This window comes from Aethalodelphis obliquidens, unplaced genomic scaffold (genome assembly GCF_003676395.1).
Source record: "Aethalodelphis obliquidens isolate GAN/ISIS:26980383/991018 unplaced genomic scaffold, ASM367639v1 scaffold32, whole genome shotgun sequence".
NCBI classification, from domain to species: Eukaryota; Metazoa; Chordata; class Mammalia; order Artiodactyla; family Delphinidae; genus Aethalodelphis; species Aethalodelphis obliquidens.
Window position 1 is genome coordinate 3,648,388 of NW_020837976.1, and position 14,473 is coordinate 3,662,860.

Sequence of the window (14,473 nt, forward strand, 5' to 3'; positions counted from 1 at the left end):
GACTTCCTAAGACTTAGACCTTTCCCAGTGCTTGCCTGACACATACCTGCATCCTTTCCACAGGATCAGCAAATGAACTGGCCTTGTGGATGAGGTACGTATGCTCCATGTATTCAGTGAGTCGCTGGAGGAAGCTCAAAGGCTCGTTAAATATAACTGGCATGGTGATCTTGGAGAGTTCCTATTTAACAAAAAAAAAGGAAACCGTGATGCCCAACATACACAGCAAACTTACACGCTGCTGTCTCTACATAACACGTTCCTGGAAAGGAAGTCACAGAAAACAGCACATTTAATTAGTATCAGTTCAATTTCATAATCTTCCCAGAGCATCTAACCATGTGGAGTATGTTGTTCTAGGCCTTGAAGGAAATACAAAGACTACCCGAACATTCTCCTTGGCTTCGAGGAGCTTGCAATCTACTGGTGAGCAGTGAGATGATGACTATTAATAAGTCTGCCTCAGATCAGAATTAGGAAATGGCATATAAAGGTCATGGGGACACAAAGACCCAAAGTCTTCATAGTGGGCTAAGGAGCAACCACATATACCATTTTTGTGGATAATTTTTCAAAGGAATTTCAGACTGTTTTGTTTTTTTTTTTTTATGCGGTACGCGGGCCTCTCGCTGTTGTGGCCTCTCCCGTTGCGGAGCACAGGCTCCGGACGCACAGGCTCAGCGGCCATGGCTCACGGGCCCAGCCGCTCCGCGGCACGTGGGATCTTCCCGGACCGGGGCACGAACCCGTGTCCCCTGCATCGGCAGGCGGACTCTCAACCACTGCGCCACCAGGGAAGCCCCAGACTGTTTCTGACTGACAACATTGAGGTTTTCTGAGAACACTGATCCATTACACATTGTGAAGTGGGGTACTAGAAGGCTATTGTGTATTTCACAGGATAGGTTTTAAATTCTATCTGCTAGAATGACACAATCACAGTAGACTTCCAAAAATAATTTAATGATTGGGTAGGGGTCCTCTGACCTGAATTGCAACCTTTCAACTCTGCTTACCATATCCTGCCAGCAAACAGTCGCACCATGAGATCTTTAACAAATTCACTAGGGAACAAACTTATCTTGGTTTTCTCTGGAATAGTCTGATGATCTTTCCAACCTTCCACCTACTATTATTTACCTTTCCCGTGAGAATCCCATCTTTCATGAAGCCCGCTGACTAAAGTCATGACCCCGTGAACCATCCCAAGGTGCCATCGAGCTTGAACGCCACCTGTCTTGGCTCTGACTTTCCCCCTCTAAACATCCACATTCTTACAGATATGCACAATTAAAAATAAAGTAACCTTCACAAAACTACTATCGGAACGCATAAAATAAAAGCTCACGCATTAGCATACAATACTGCAGAACGCAGACAGACGTGTAGCAGCTCAATGTAATGAAAAGAAATGGTAGGTTTACTGCTGCCTCACTGGGAAGACAAAGGAGAATGGGAATGTATAAGGAGATGAAGAAAAGAAGGCTTTACTATATACACCCTGAGATCTCAGTAAGTGCAGAAATTCACTGCTGGGGCCAAGTCCAGAAAGCTGGGACTGCCAAGGCTTTTCTTAATTGAGATATCTTAGACTCTCTTTCTTCTACTTAATAATGTCTTCATGAGTTTTTTCTTAAAAAAAACACACAAAAACTAATAGAAGAATATGTAATTCTCAGTCATGGAAGTAAAGACATGAAAATGCTCCTCCCCTCAGAGGCAGACCACCTCCAACAGTTTGGGATACAATGCTGGGTGTTTACACACACGTGTATGTACACACACATATCTTATCGGATTCTTTTAATGCATGGGATCTGCTCTATGTACTGGCTCATCACTTGCCTTTTTATGCTGTTCCTGTGTTCGGAGGTCTTACATACACGTACATTACAACACCGAGTCCATCAAGTTCTTTGTAATCGCTGCACTGCGCAGTGGTAAGATGTCAGAATCAGACTGAGTTCCACTGCAGGCTTTCTCATTTACTAGATGTGTGACTCTGGCCAAGTTAAACTCTGCCAGTTTCCTTATCAATAACATGGCACTAATATAAGTGTATATAACATAATCTACTACAAAGCATTGTTGTAAGACTAATATTTGCAAAACACTTAGACCAGTTCTGGGCACATTAGTAAATGCTATATGTATTTGTTAAATTTTTTTTAAAAGTCTGTCTATAGATATACCATAAACTATTTAATCTTATCCTTTAGAACATGAACAAATATGGTTTTAAAGTAAATTTCTGTAAGTGGGATTTCTGGGTCAAAGGTGTGTGCTCACTGAAAATTTTTACAGTTACTACCAAGCTGAATGCCTTCAACCCTTCAACCCTTTATCGATTTGTACTCCTACCAATGCTTCTGGGAAGTCAGATTTTCTTTTAACATCAAAGGGAGGGGCACTACTTCCAATCTGTTCATTCAATCATGGTCATTTTCTTTACACAACTATTTAATTCAAGAATAGTCAAATGTTGTAATGGTGCTGGGTAGTTCATGTATAACTCTAGAACGAAGATTAAAAGACCTAAGTATTAAAAGTAACTATAACTATGATAATTTGTTAATGGATACACAATGTAAAAAGATGTAAATTGTGACACCAAAAACATAAAATGGCAGGGAGTGTACAAATGTAGAGCTTTAGTATGTGTTTGAAGTTAATTTGTAATCAGCTTAAAACAGACTGTTATAACTATAAGATGTTTTACATAAACCTCATGGTAACTACAAAGCAAAAAACCTATAGTAGATACACAAAAGATAAAGGAATTTAGGCATACCAACTACAGAAAATCATCAAATTCACAAAGGAAGAGAGGAAGAGGAAAGGAACAAAGGAATTACAAAACAGAAAACAATGAACAGAAGAGCAATAGTGAAACCACATCTATCAGTAATTACTTTGAATGCAAATGGACTAAATTATCCAACCGAAAACAGAAAACACCAAGACCCAGCTATGCTGACTACAAGAAATTCACTGCAGCTCTAAGGACACACACAGATAGAAAGTGAGAGGATAGAAAAAGACATTCCATGCAAATGGAAACAAAAAGAAAGCAGGGGTAGTTATACTTATATTAGACAAAACAGATTTTAAGCCAAAGAATGTAATAAGACACAAAGAAGGTCATTATATAATGTAAAGGGGTCAATTCATCAAGACAATATAACAATTATAAGTATTTATGCACCCCAAATAGGGACACCTAAAAGCAAATATTAACAGATCTTAAAAGAGAAATAGAGAGCAATACAAGAAAAGCAGGGGATTTCAATTCTCTACTTTCAACAAGGGATAGATCATCCAGACAGAAAATCTTAGTAAGGAAACAATGGGTTTAAACAACATGTTAGACCAACAGACCTAAGAGACATATACAGAACACTCCATGCAATAAAGGAATACACAATTCTTCTCAAGTGTATATGGAACGCTCTCCAGGATAGACTATATATTAGGCCACAAAACAAGACAATACATTTAAAAATAGTGAAATCATATCAAACATCTTTTCTAACCACAATGGTATAAAATTAGAAATAAATTATAAAAAGAAAACTGGGAAATTCACAAATACGCGAAAAGTAAACATGCTACTAAACAACCAATAGGTCAAAGAAGAAATCAAAAAATATCTTGAGACAAATGAAAATGGAAATACAACATACAAAACTTACAGGATGCAGCAAAAACAGCTCTAAGAAAGAAGTTCATGGCAATAAACACACTAAAAAACAAGATCTCAAACAGCCTAACTTTACACCTCAAGGAACTAGAAGAAGTCCAAAATTAGTAAAGGAAGGGTAACAAAGATCAGAGTGGAAAGAAATGAAACAGAGACTAAAAAGATAAATGCAACTAAGAGCTGTTTTTTTTTTTAAAAAAAGAGGGCTTCCCTGGTGGCACAGTGGTTGAGAGTCTGCCTGCCGATGCAGGGGACATGGGTTCGTGCCCAGGTCCGGGAACATCACACATGCCGCGGAGCGACTAGGCCCGTGAGCCATGGCCGCTGAGCCTGCGCGTCCAGAGCTTGTGCTCCGCAACAGGAGAGGCCACAACAGTGAGAGGCCCGTGTACCACAAAAAAAAAAAAAAAAAAAAAAAAGGTAAAATAGACAAATCTTTAACTATACTCACCAAGAAAAAGAGAGGACTCAAATAAGTAAAATTATAAATGACAGAGAAGATACTGATGCACAGAGGATCATGAGAATGCTGTGAACAATTATATGCTAACAAATTGGACAATCTAGAAGAAATGGATAAATTCCTAGAAACATACAACCAACCAAAACTGAATCATGAAGAAATAGAAAATCTGAACTGATCAATTCCTAGTAAGGAAACTGAAGCAGTAATCAAACACCTGCCAACAAACAAAAATCCAAGACCAGATGTCTTTACTGGTGAATTCTGCCAGACATTTAAAGAAGCATGAATACGGATCCTTCTCAAACTATTCAAAGAAACAGAAGAGGAGGGAACACTTCCAAACTCATTTTACAACGTCAGCATTATCCTGACACCAAAACCAAAGACAAAACCAGACAAAGAAAACAAAATTGTAGGCCAATATCCCTGATGAACACAGATGCAAAAGTCAAGAAAATATTAGCAAACTGAACTCAACAATACATTTAAAGGGTCATACACCATGATCAAGTGGGTTTTATTCCAGGTAAGCAGGATTGTTCAATACAAGCCAATCAATAAATGTGATATATGACATTAATAAAACAATGGATAATCTCAATAGATGCAGAAAAAGCATTTGACAAAATTCAACATCCTTTCATGATAATAACTCTCAACAAAGTGGGCATAGAGGAAGCATACCTCAACATAATAAAGGCCATATATGACAAGCCCACAGCTAACATCATACTCAGTGGTGAAAAGCTGAACACTCTTCCTATAAGATCAAAAATAAGACAAGGATGCCCACTCTCACCACATTTATTCAACACAGTACTGAAGTTCTAGCCAGCGTAATCATGCAAGAAAAAGAAATAAAAGGCGTCCAAATCAAGAAGGAAGAAGTAAGATTATCTCTATTTGCAGATGCCATGATATTATATGTAGAAAACCCTAAAGACTCCACCAAAACACAATTAGAACTAATACGTGAATTCAGTAAAGGTGCATGGTACAAAATCAACATACAAACATCAGTTGTGTTTCAATTCACCAACAACAAACTATCAGAAAGAAAAATTAAGAAAACAATCCCATTTCCAATATCATCCAAAAGAATACAACAGTTAGGAATAAAATTAACCAAGGAGGTGAAAGAGCTATATACTGAAAACTGTAAGACATTAATGAAAGGAACTGCAGAAAACACGAATAAATAGACAGATATTCTGCACTCATGGATTACAAAAGTTGTTAAAATGTCCAAACTACCCAAAGTGATCTAAAGATTCAATGCAATCCTTATCAAAATTCCAATGGCATTTTTCACAGATATAGAAAAAAACAATCCTGAAATTTGTATGGAACCACAAAAGACCGTGAATAGCCAATGCAATCTTGAGAAAGAAGAACAAAGCAGGAGGTATCATGCTCCCAGATTTCAAACTGTATCACAAAGATATAGTAATCAAAACAGTACAGAATTGGCATAGAAATAGACAGGCAGATGAATGGAATAGAATAGAGAGCCCAGAAATAAATCCATGCATTTATGGTCAATTAATTTTTGCTAAAGGAGCTGAGAATATACAATGGAAACAATCTAAGTGTCCGTCAATGGATGAATGGATCAAGAAAATGTGGGTGTGTGTGTGTGCGTGCATATATCTATGTGTGTATATATATACACTCACACACAAATACATATACACACACACACACACACACACACGGTATTACCCTTACAAAAGAAGGCCATTTGTGACAACATGGATGAACCTGGAGGGCCTTATGCTAAGTGAAATAAACCAGACAGACAAACACTGCATGGTATGGTATCACACATATGCGAACCTTAAAAAAAAAAAGTTGAACCAATAAAAACACAGTAGAAAGTCGTTGCCAGGGGCTTCAGGGTGGGGAAAATAGGGAGAAGTTGGTAACAGGGTATACACTTTCAGTTATAAGATGAATAAGGTCTGAGGATCTACTGTATAACATGGTGACATGACTACAATTGATAACACTGTTTTGTGTAAATGAAATTTGCTAAGCGAGTAGAACTTGAATGTTCTCACCAAGAAAGGATACATATGTGAGGTGCTGGATGTGTTAATTAACTTGATGGGGGGAATCCTCACAATGTATACATATATCCAATCATCTTGATGTAGAATTTAAACATTTGTCAATTATAGCTCAAAAAAAAAAATCCACCAAGATTGTCTCTCTAAAGCAACTTGGCTGTACAGAATATGCATACAGAAATAGAACTGTTTCAAAATAGCTTTTAAAAAAATTTTTATTTAGCACCTACTAGGTGCCAGGCACTGTTTTAGACACTGGATTAAAAGTCTTATTATAGCCAATTCTGACCTGGAATGCCCTACTCTCTTCACTTAACTCTTGTATCTCCTCCCCGCTAGGATTTCAGGAGAGTTCAAGTCTCTCCTCCTCGACTATTCCAGTACTCATTGATTTCTCGCCTCTTCCAGCTCCTGGAGCACCAGAATCTGTATCGCACAATGTAGCATCTGATCACAGATTATACAGCCTGCTGCCATGTCAGGGGTACTAACCAGCTTATCTTGCTAACTACACAGTAATACAATTCCTGAGGTGAAGGATAATACCTTATACTCCGCCTGCATCCTCATCACCTCAGGGAGAGCAGAGCACATTGCAGGCACCCCTGCCCTATGTGCTCCTGTATGTTTCCACTGCCCCCTATTTGGGCAGTTATCACAGTGCACTAGACTCTCCTGACTCTCACTGGAATATAAACTCCCTGAAGTCAGAACCCTCTTGTTTAATGATGCACATAGTTCACAAAGCAAAATGAGTAAAAAAAGTAGGTTACAAAGCAACATGTTCAAAAATAGTTTAATTTTGTAAAATACATGTTTTATAGACAAATATTAGAAGGTAGTAGCACCAAAAAGTTAACAGTGGTTGACTCTAGGAGTTGGTAGTCCAGGTAATCTAACACTTTCAGCCTGGCAAAAGGAAGGGATGGGGAAGCTGACAACCTTGCACCGCAGAAGGTGGACCGCCTTACGACATACAGGCTGACGTTATGCTCATCATAAAACAGACAAGAGAAAAGCACGATGGAAAAAGAGAACAACAAAATATACCCAGGTTAGTCCAGTCCTGGGTTCCAGAGACAGTAGAGCATTGTGGTTAAAGGAATGCCTTGGGAACAGAAGGCACAACGGTGGCTGCCAGGGCTGGGGGGTAGGGAGGTGGGAAGTTGTTGTTTAAGGGGTGCAGTACGTCAGTTCCACGAGATGAAAAGAGTTACGTGGGTGGTAACGGCAGCATAATGTGAATGTACAAACGCCATTGAACTGCACGCTTAAAAATGGTTAAAATGGTAAATACTGTGTTCTGTGCTTTACCACAATTGAAAAATAAAAGAATGGGCTCTGAGAGCACACGCCCCTTGCCACCTGATGCTTGCATCACTTTGAGTCCCTCAACTCTCCGCCCAATGGGGGCTTAATTATGTACCTCACAGGGCCTGTCAGGATTAATTAGTTCATACAAATCACTCAGAACAGTGTCAGGCATACGTTAAGTGAGCAATAAATGTTAGCTATGATCATTACTATTAATGGTACATTCAAGATTGCCAAGTCCTCCAAGGCCGTAGAGGCAAGGCGGCTTTGAAGGCTGGGATACCTCATCCTGTCACCTGGGCAGCGAGCTGCAGAGAAGCCACTCAGATGGCAGCGTGGCTTGAGTTCCAACCTTAAAAGGTGAAGAAGTGAGGGAAGGACACCTGTTCCCCCCGGAGCCCCAGTCAGAAGCCATCGCGTACTCCCCGCTGCTGAGGCTCTCGCTGCTGTCTGACTGTCCCGTCCAATCGCGAAGATGACAGGGGTTCACCAGGGTGGCGACATGAGCCCTGGCCCGTGACAGTATGTGACGTAAATGATGCCATTTCTGGCTCTGCTCTCGTTTTCTACATTTCGCTTTGTCACGCACAACAGCAGGGTGAGATTTATTTTAAAGGGATTTAAAGGATTTATTCGTTAAAGGAATGAAGAACTTTACCTAAGTTTGATTCTGAGCTTTTTTCCCTAAAAAATACTAGACTATTATACACGCACTGAGGGAATAAGAGACACGCTGGGGGGAGACAAGGCGTTTGGCGCTTCTGTCATTACAGCGGCTCAGATGGGAATCCAGGCCTAGGGACTTAATCTTTCATCTCTATAGCGACACTGTATAGTCGCTATACCCTCACATAATCTCCCTGAGAAAATATGCGAGCAAGAATGGGACAGTCACGCTGTCTACTAGCCGCTGGCTGCTCACCGCCAGTTGGCTAGACTTCATGTGAGTCAGCAAGTCAATGAAATAGTGGTTTGCCAACTCTGGAAACCAAGGTACAGAGGACATGGTTTTATCACCCATTCAATGGGCGGACTATTTTTTAATCATTTGAAAAGCTCCCCAAATTCTGAAAGGGTCTTTAAATTCAATTTTATAATCCAGAATAATGTAAACACCTTCCTGCTTCTTTTAGTAACTCAGAATGTAAGCATTCAAGGAAATGAAAAGGCACATTTGTGGCCCAGGTAATAGACACAGAGTGGAAGGGACAGAATAAGGCCTGAGGGAACACAGATGGCCATGAAAACCACCTTGACTGCACAGAAGAGTCTAACATGCTATTTAAAATACAGCAGTGGACTTGCAATTTTTTGCCTTTATTAGTCTGTACAATTATTGATATTTTAATTGTTAAAATCTACAGTTCCCTGGATACGTAATGACAAAACTTGGTGATACAAACTATATTTCATTCCCTCTTGGAAATTCACAGACACCCTGTTTTTACTTACAATACAATGAAGTTTGGTATTGGATTTGTCAGATACTGTATACAACTAATTAGTACTGCATACATTCCAATAATAGGAAAAGCAACAGTGCATATTACGAAGGTCAAGTTTCAGGAAGAAACATGAGCTGGAATACTTTTATCACTGAGAGCTTCAGTCAGCTGGAAAAATTAAATATTTATGCCAGGCAAGCCTACCTTGTGACCCAGCTAAAAGCAAAGTTTACATGTAGCCATACAAATTAATAGCAACGAATGATGAAACTGAAGAAACTCTTAATTGCAGTTGCTCATCAGCCGACCAACGGACAAGAAAAAGAAGGGAGAAGGCTGCTTTGTCTCTTACGCACTATACAAACCAACAAGGCCAAGTCTGATCCCAACCGAAGTGGAAGATAACTTATGTGTACAACGCGGAGCACCGTAACGCCCAACTGTGCAAATATTTAAGACCTGGGTTACAGAGAGCAGCTCAGCTTAGGTCTTAAGCTAAGTCTGCCGGTGGGCGGGGTCCTCACACAGGTGTGCGACCCAAGCAGTAAGTGGGCTTCTAGGCTCGTCACTGATGGGCAGGCGCTGGCAGCAGCCTTGGCTCTGTGCCTTGGATGTGCCTTCTGTGACACCAGCTTGGCACTGGGTCCTCCCTCCACGACAGCCCCAAAGAGGTAAAACTTTACCCTTCTTACATGTAAGGGCCCTGGAGGGCCACAGGTCTCTTTCCCATCTTGGGCTACTCAGTCCCTTCCCTCTCCACAAGATGTCTATCATCTATTAGTTTACCATCACATGAGAGGTTCTTGCCATCTGAACACACTGATCATGCCCAAAGCAGTCACACCAAGACCTTGCAAGTCAGCCCTCGGGGACCACTCTGGTCGAGCAGTCTGAACAAGCCTGCTGCTCTGACGCCTTTTGCTGTTGGTTACACCACTGTTCCTTGGCTCTCACAGACCAGCCCCAGAGAACACAACAGCCAGAAACAAAGGAACTATGCACAGGAAAGGGGTGTCTGCATGTGAACTGAATGAACCACACTGTGGGCAACTGGGTGCAACCAGTGGTCAAAACAGGGAGAAAAAGACAAGAAAAGCTTTGAGGGAAAAGATAAACAGATATTCCTTTCCTCTTCTTCCTGTCTCGTAGCTGAATTTTTTCAGAGTTGGGAGGCCGTGTGAGTCCTCTTGATGGACAACCGCTAGGTGGGAATGTGGCAGGACGACTAAGGCGCTGGCTGGAAGCTTGGACCAGGTCCGTGGTCTCCACACTGTAGTCACGCAGGGTGACTGTGGGCAGCAGTGGATGCTTTAGGGGAACTGATCTGCAGGTGCTCACCCTCCACACGGACTCCTGCCTACGAACTGACAGGCCAAGAACACACCAAAGTCGCACGTCACACTGTTGCTCTTTTCCCACGTCTTCTTTTAAAATCACCCTTCTTTTACCTGGGGTGTGGGGGAGACACCCCTTACACCATCCTGAATTCTAGTATAGCACTCTTGCTCTGATGTGTAAAAACCTTCAGGGCACCGAGTGAAAGGAGGTTTAGTACCGGAACAAGGAAGCCTCTTAAATCAAGGCTCTGTTGCTCTGCAGGATGGCTCCCCGACTTCCCTGTTTTCGTTAAGGCAAAGACCTGACATCAGAAGCTCTTCCAGTCACTTCTCCCCTGTTGGGATATTCTGATTTCAGATCATTATAGAGTGAGGCGGTAGAGATGACAAATTTTGTTTAACTACTTTGCTTCTTCTGCCTCCTGTCTCTTAAGTCAGTATTTATAATGTACCAGTTTGGGCAAAGCTCCAAATCTTATCTAGAGCTGTATCTGGCTTATATTTAGAATTCAAGAATGGGACAGTTGTCACAGTGACATATACCAACGTGTTTATCTGAACCCCAAAATAACATCATGAGCTGACCCGGGATGCGTCTGGTTCTGAGGTCACGCGGCAGACATTCTGCATCAAGGGAATGCGAAGAATCTGAGGTTTTGGGGGAGAACATTTAAAGTGCATGGTAAGATAAAAAGTATTTCATGAAAAAAGATTATACTGGCAAGGTGTGCTTCAGGGAAAATATTTCAGTTTTCCCAACCCCTTCTCAATATTGCAAGGTATATCTGAGTGAGAGGACACAGTTACAGAAACCGAAGGTGAGATCCCTGGCAAAGCTTCTCCACTCCATTTCCCAGAGACCCAGATGCCCATGACTCCAAGGGAAGGTAACAAGACCTCCTGCAACCTAGAGTTTTCCAATGTTGTTTCCAATAACACTGAAGGAAGTCCTATTGAGTTGTCAATTTATGGATCATAAAAAATTATTTTTGATGGATAATATATTACCATCTGATTTTTGACATATAGTCAAGAAAAGGTCAAAGAACTGAATGACATTGCTAGATACTAAAAAAACCACAGAACTCCTACTCCCATCTGTCTATTAATATGAGCAAGGCTTCCTAATCCTTGAATCTATTAAAAAAAAAAAGAACTGTTACTGAAAATCCTGTCTCATTCTAGCAATGTGTGATATTCATTCTCAGATATCTCAGCCAAAGTGAAAAAAATCCTTTTTATGAATAACATTTTAGCTTTTATGTTATACTTTCATAAATTTTGTAACGCTTGTTATTTTGATCACTAATGTAAGAATAACTTAAAACTTTTAGTACTAAAGTCTTATGGCCATAAAATATAAATTTTTAAATTTTAATATGTATTTTTGTGATAGTGAAGTACGATAAGGTAATCAAAAAACCTTCAAAGATGAAAAAAATTAGGTTAGGGTAATATTCTGTAGTAAATATGGAATGGAAATAGGAGTTAAAGGAGCAAACTAGAACTATAAAGTTTTCAACTCTTATATTCAAGTCTCTATGGAATTCGGTTGCACTGAATATACCTTTCTGAATGATACAACATTTTCACTTTAATAACTCGGTATTTATAATATAACAGACCTTCTTCACCCTCTTATAATAATCTAACGCTATTCTATGACTCCAAGACATTCAGCAGACGTGGTCTCAGGTGCAGGCGCCTACTCAAATTTTGTGCCTGGATGCCTCGCTTGTCTCACCCTGGTGCTGGCCCTGGTTTCCAAGTCACTAGGTATGGACACCCATGACCTAGCCTCTGGGTGAGTCCTGCTGACAAATCCTAAAGGGATGGGAGAGAAGAGGAGAAAGAAAACAGGGGAACAGAAGACAATGGGATTATGAGGCTAGAGTCCTTTAACGAAAGGACAGTGGGAGTAAGGAAGTAAGGAACAAAGAATTCAAACTACTAACCAACATCAAGTATTAATTCTGAGATGGGAATCTGTTTGGTAAATGCTTCAATCACAGAGAGATTTAGGATTTAGTCCATTTATGTAAATTATTCATTTCATGTAGTATAACCCAACATTTGGTAACATAATCCTGTCCAAAACAGACTGGGAGAAAAAAGGGTGTCATTCGTTTTGGAAATCTAAGTCTCTCTATATTTGTTTTAGAAAAAAGCAAAGTCAAACGTGTATGTATGTGGCAGTGGAGGATGGAGCAAGGTGAGCCCGGCTGCAGAAGGTGCTGCAGGGCACTGAAGCCCAGGATGACAAACGCCTGAAGACACTGACTTTCCTACCTGAGAAAGATGAAGTTATACCTTGACCATACATGGCAGGTAAGCACCTATCATGTGTTCTTAAAAGCCATGTCTTAAGGGATTAATGATACTATGCCATAAAACTGTATCATCATAAATGAGGGGCACTGATTTCTGAAAAAGTTGGCACCAGACCCCAGTTGAGCGTAGAACTGGGAGGTTTCCAGCAGCATGCCCACACTCCCCACTCTGATCTCATATGCTCCTCAAGTCGACAGAGACATCATGAAAAGCTACCGTTCAATATCAGATTTCCTCTGCTACTTTTAAGACTTATTATTACAAAGTTAAGAAACTGGGAATGTGAAACTATGGGAAAAACCAGCTGAAGGGTATGTCCATGGCTTCTGTAGCTGAGATTTACCCACATAGAAAGGACCTGGAGTGAAGTATTTGGATTATTATTTTCTTTTTTTTGCGGTACGCGGGCCTCTCACTGTTGTGGCCTCTCCCGTTGCGGAGCACAGGCTCCAGACGCGCAGGCTCAGCGGCCATGGCTCACGGGCCCAGCCGCTCCACGGCAGGTGGGATCTTCCCGGACCGGGGCACGAACCCGTGTCCCCTGCTTCGGCAGGCGGACTCTCAACCACTGTGCCACCAGGGAAGCCCAGTATTTGGATTATTAAGTGTAATAGAATCATGAAAATGCAATGCGGGGGGGGGGGGGGGTTTAAAAAATACCTTCACTTTGAAGTTAACTGTAATAAAATCTATGGATACTAATATCTTCTAATTTTTTACCTATTTTCCTCACGGCTGGGGGTAGCAGGAGGCAGATATAAGAGGGGTCGATACCAAAAATTATTTAAAAATTTTTATTCTGGTGATGTTATTTGCATTTCTCTCTCAAGATACACCGCACTTTAAATCTCTATTGTGCTCAACACTCACCCCCTTGGACTGATTCCGCTGCCCATGAGAGGGGAGACATGGCACCCCAAGAACAATAACTTCCAAATGCCAGTTAACTGCCTTTCAATCACATTAATAAATATTAATAATTATTCATCTAGAATGTTAGTCTCTTATAAAACCTCAGCAGGAAATACTTTCCCAAAATATTACTTCCCCTGCAGCTCTTTCTCTGTGATTTATTCAGAGAGTTCTATAGATATAAGTTTCAAAACATTCCATGGTGCCCTTTCAACCCAAACAGGTCTGCTTTTATTTGCTTTATTTTGTTTATGATTCAGCCTGCTTATTTGCACAAACAGTTCCACACCTAAAAATAAAGGTAAAACCATCCTTCTAGAGAAATAGAGCATCTTTCGAAGTATGACAGGCAGAAGCCAACAGGACATTATCTCCCGTCTTTTAAAAGAATGGAGAGTTTCCATTTAGACAGAATGCTTGCTTTAGACATAAACTAGACGATTATCAGTCACTAGCCTGAACAAACTCATGACAATACCACTAAATCCGACACCCAGTGAGACAGGAGATGGTAGGTGACAGGCTCAAGCAAGAGAAATACACAAAGCTGTACTTTCCACGATTGCCAGAAAGACTAAACCACATCTGCAGTTTTCATACCCATTCTGTTGACCCAACAGCCTTAGACAAATGTGGTACCAATTCTACAGTAACTGTGGGTTTCATTCACTAGCAGGTTACAAAATCAGTTTAGTGAGTTGGAATCAGCATTAGTCTAATATAATAGAAAATATCATTTATTGTAAGGATGAGTATTCTTTGGTGGAACTGGTTTTCATTTTAAACACACATGCATATGTACATATTTACATACTGGATCTCAATGATAAATATGTTTACTAAGGGCCTGAAAAATATGAATCCTGTAGGATATAATTTTTTGTCCTGAAAATTTCAGT

At 40.5% G+C, this 14,473-nt stretch overlaps 1 protein-coding gene across 1 annotated transcript in view; it reads right to left on the reverse strand.

The window, feature by feature from the left end:
- Window positions 1–14,473, reverse strand: part of OSBPL1A (oxysterol binding protein like 1A) — a 210,704-nt gene that overhangs the window by 19,752 nt on the left and 176,479 nt on the right. The window contains exon 20 of the mRNA XM_027127621.1: window positions 47–181. Within this exon, the coding sequence (XP_026983422.1) occupies window positions 47–181 (135 nt within the window). The remainder of the gene's footprint in view (window positions 1–46; window positions 182–14,473) is intronic.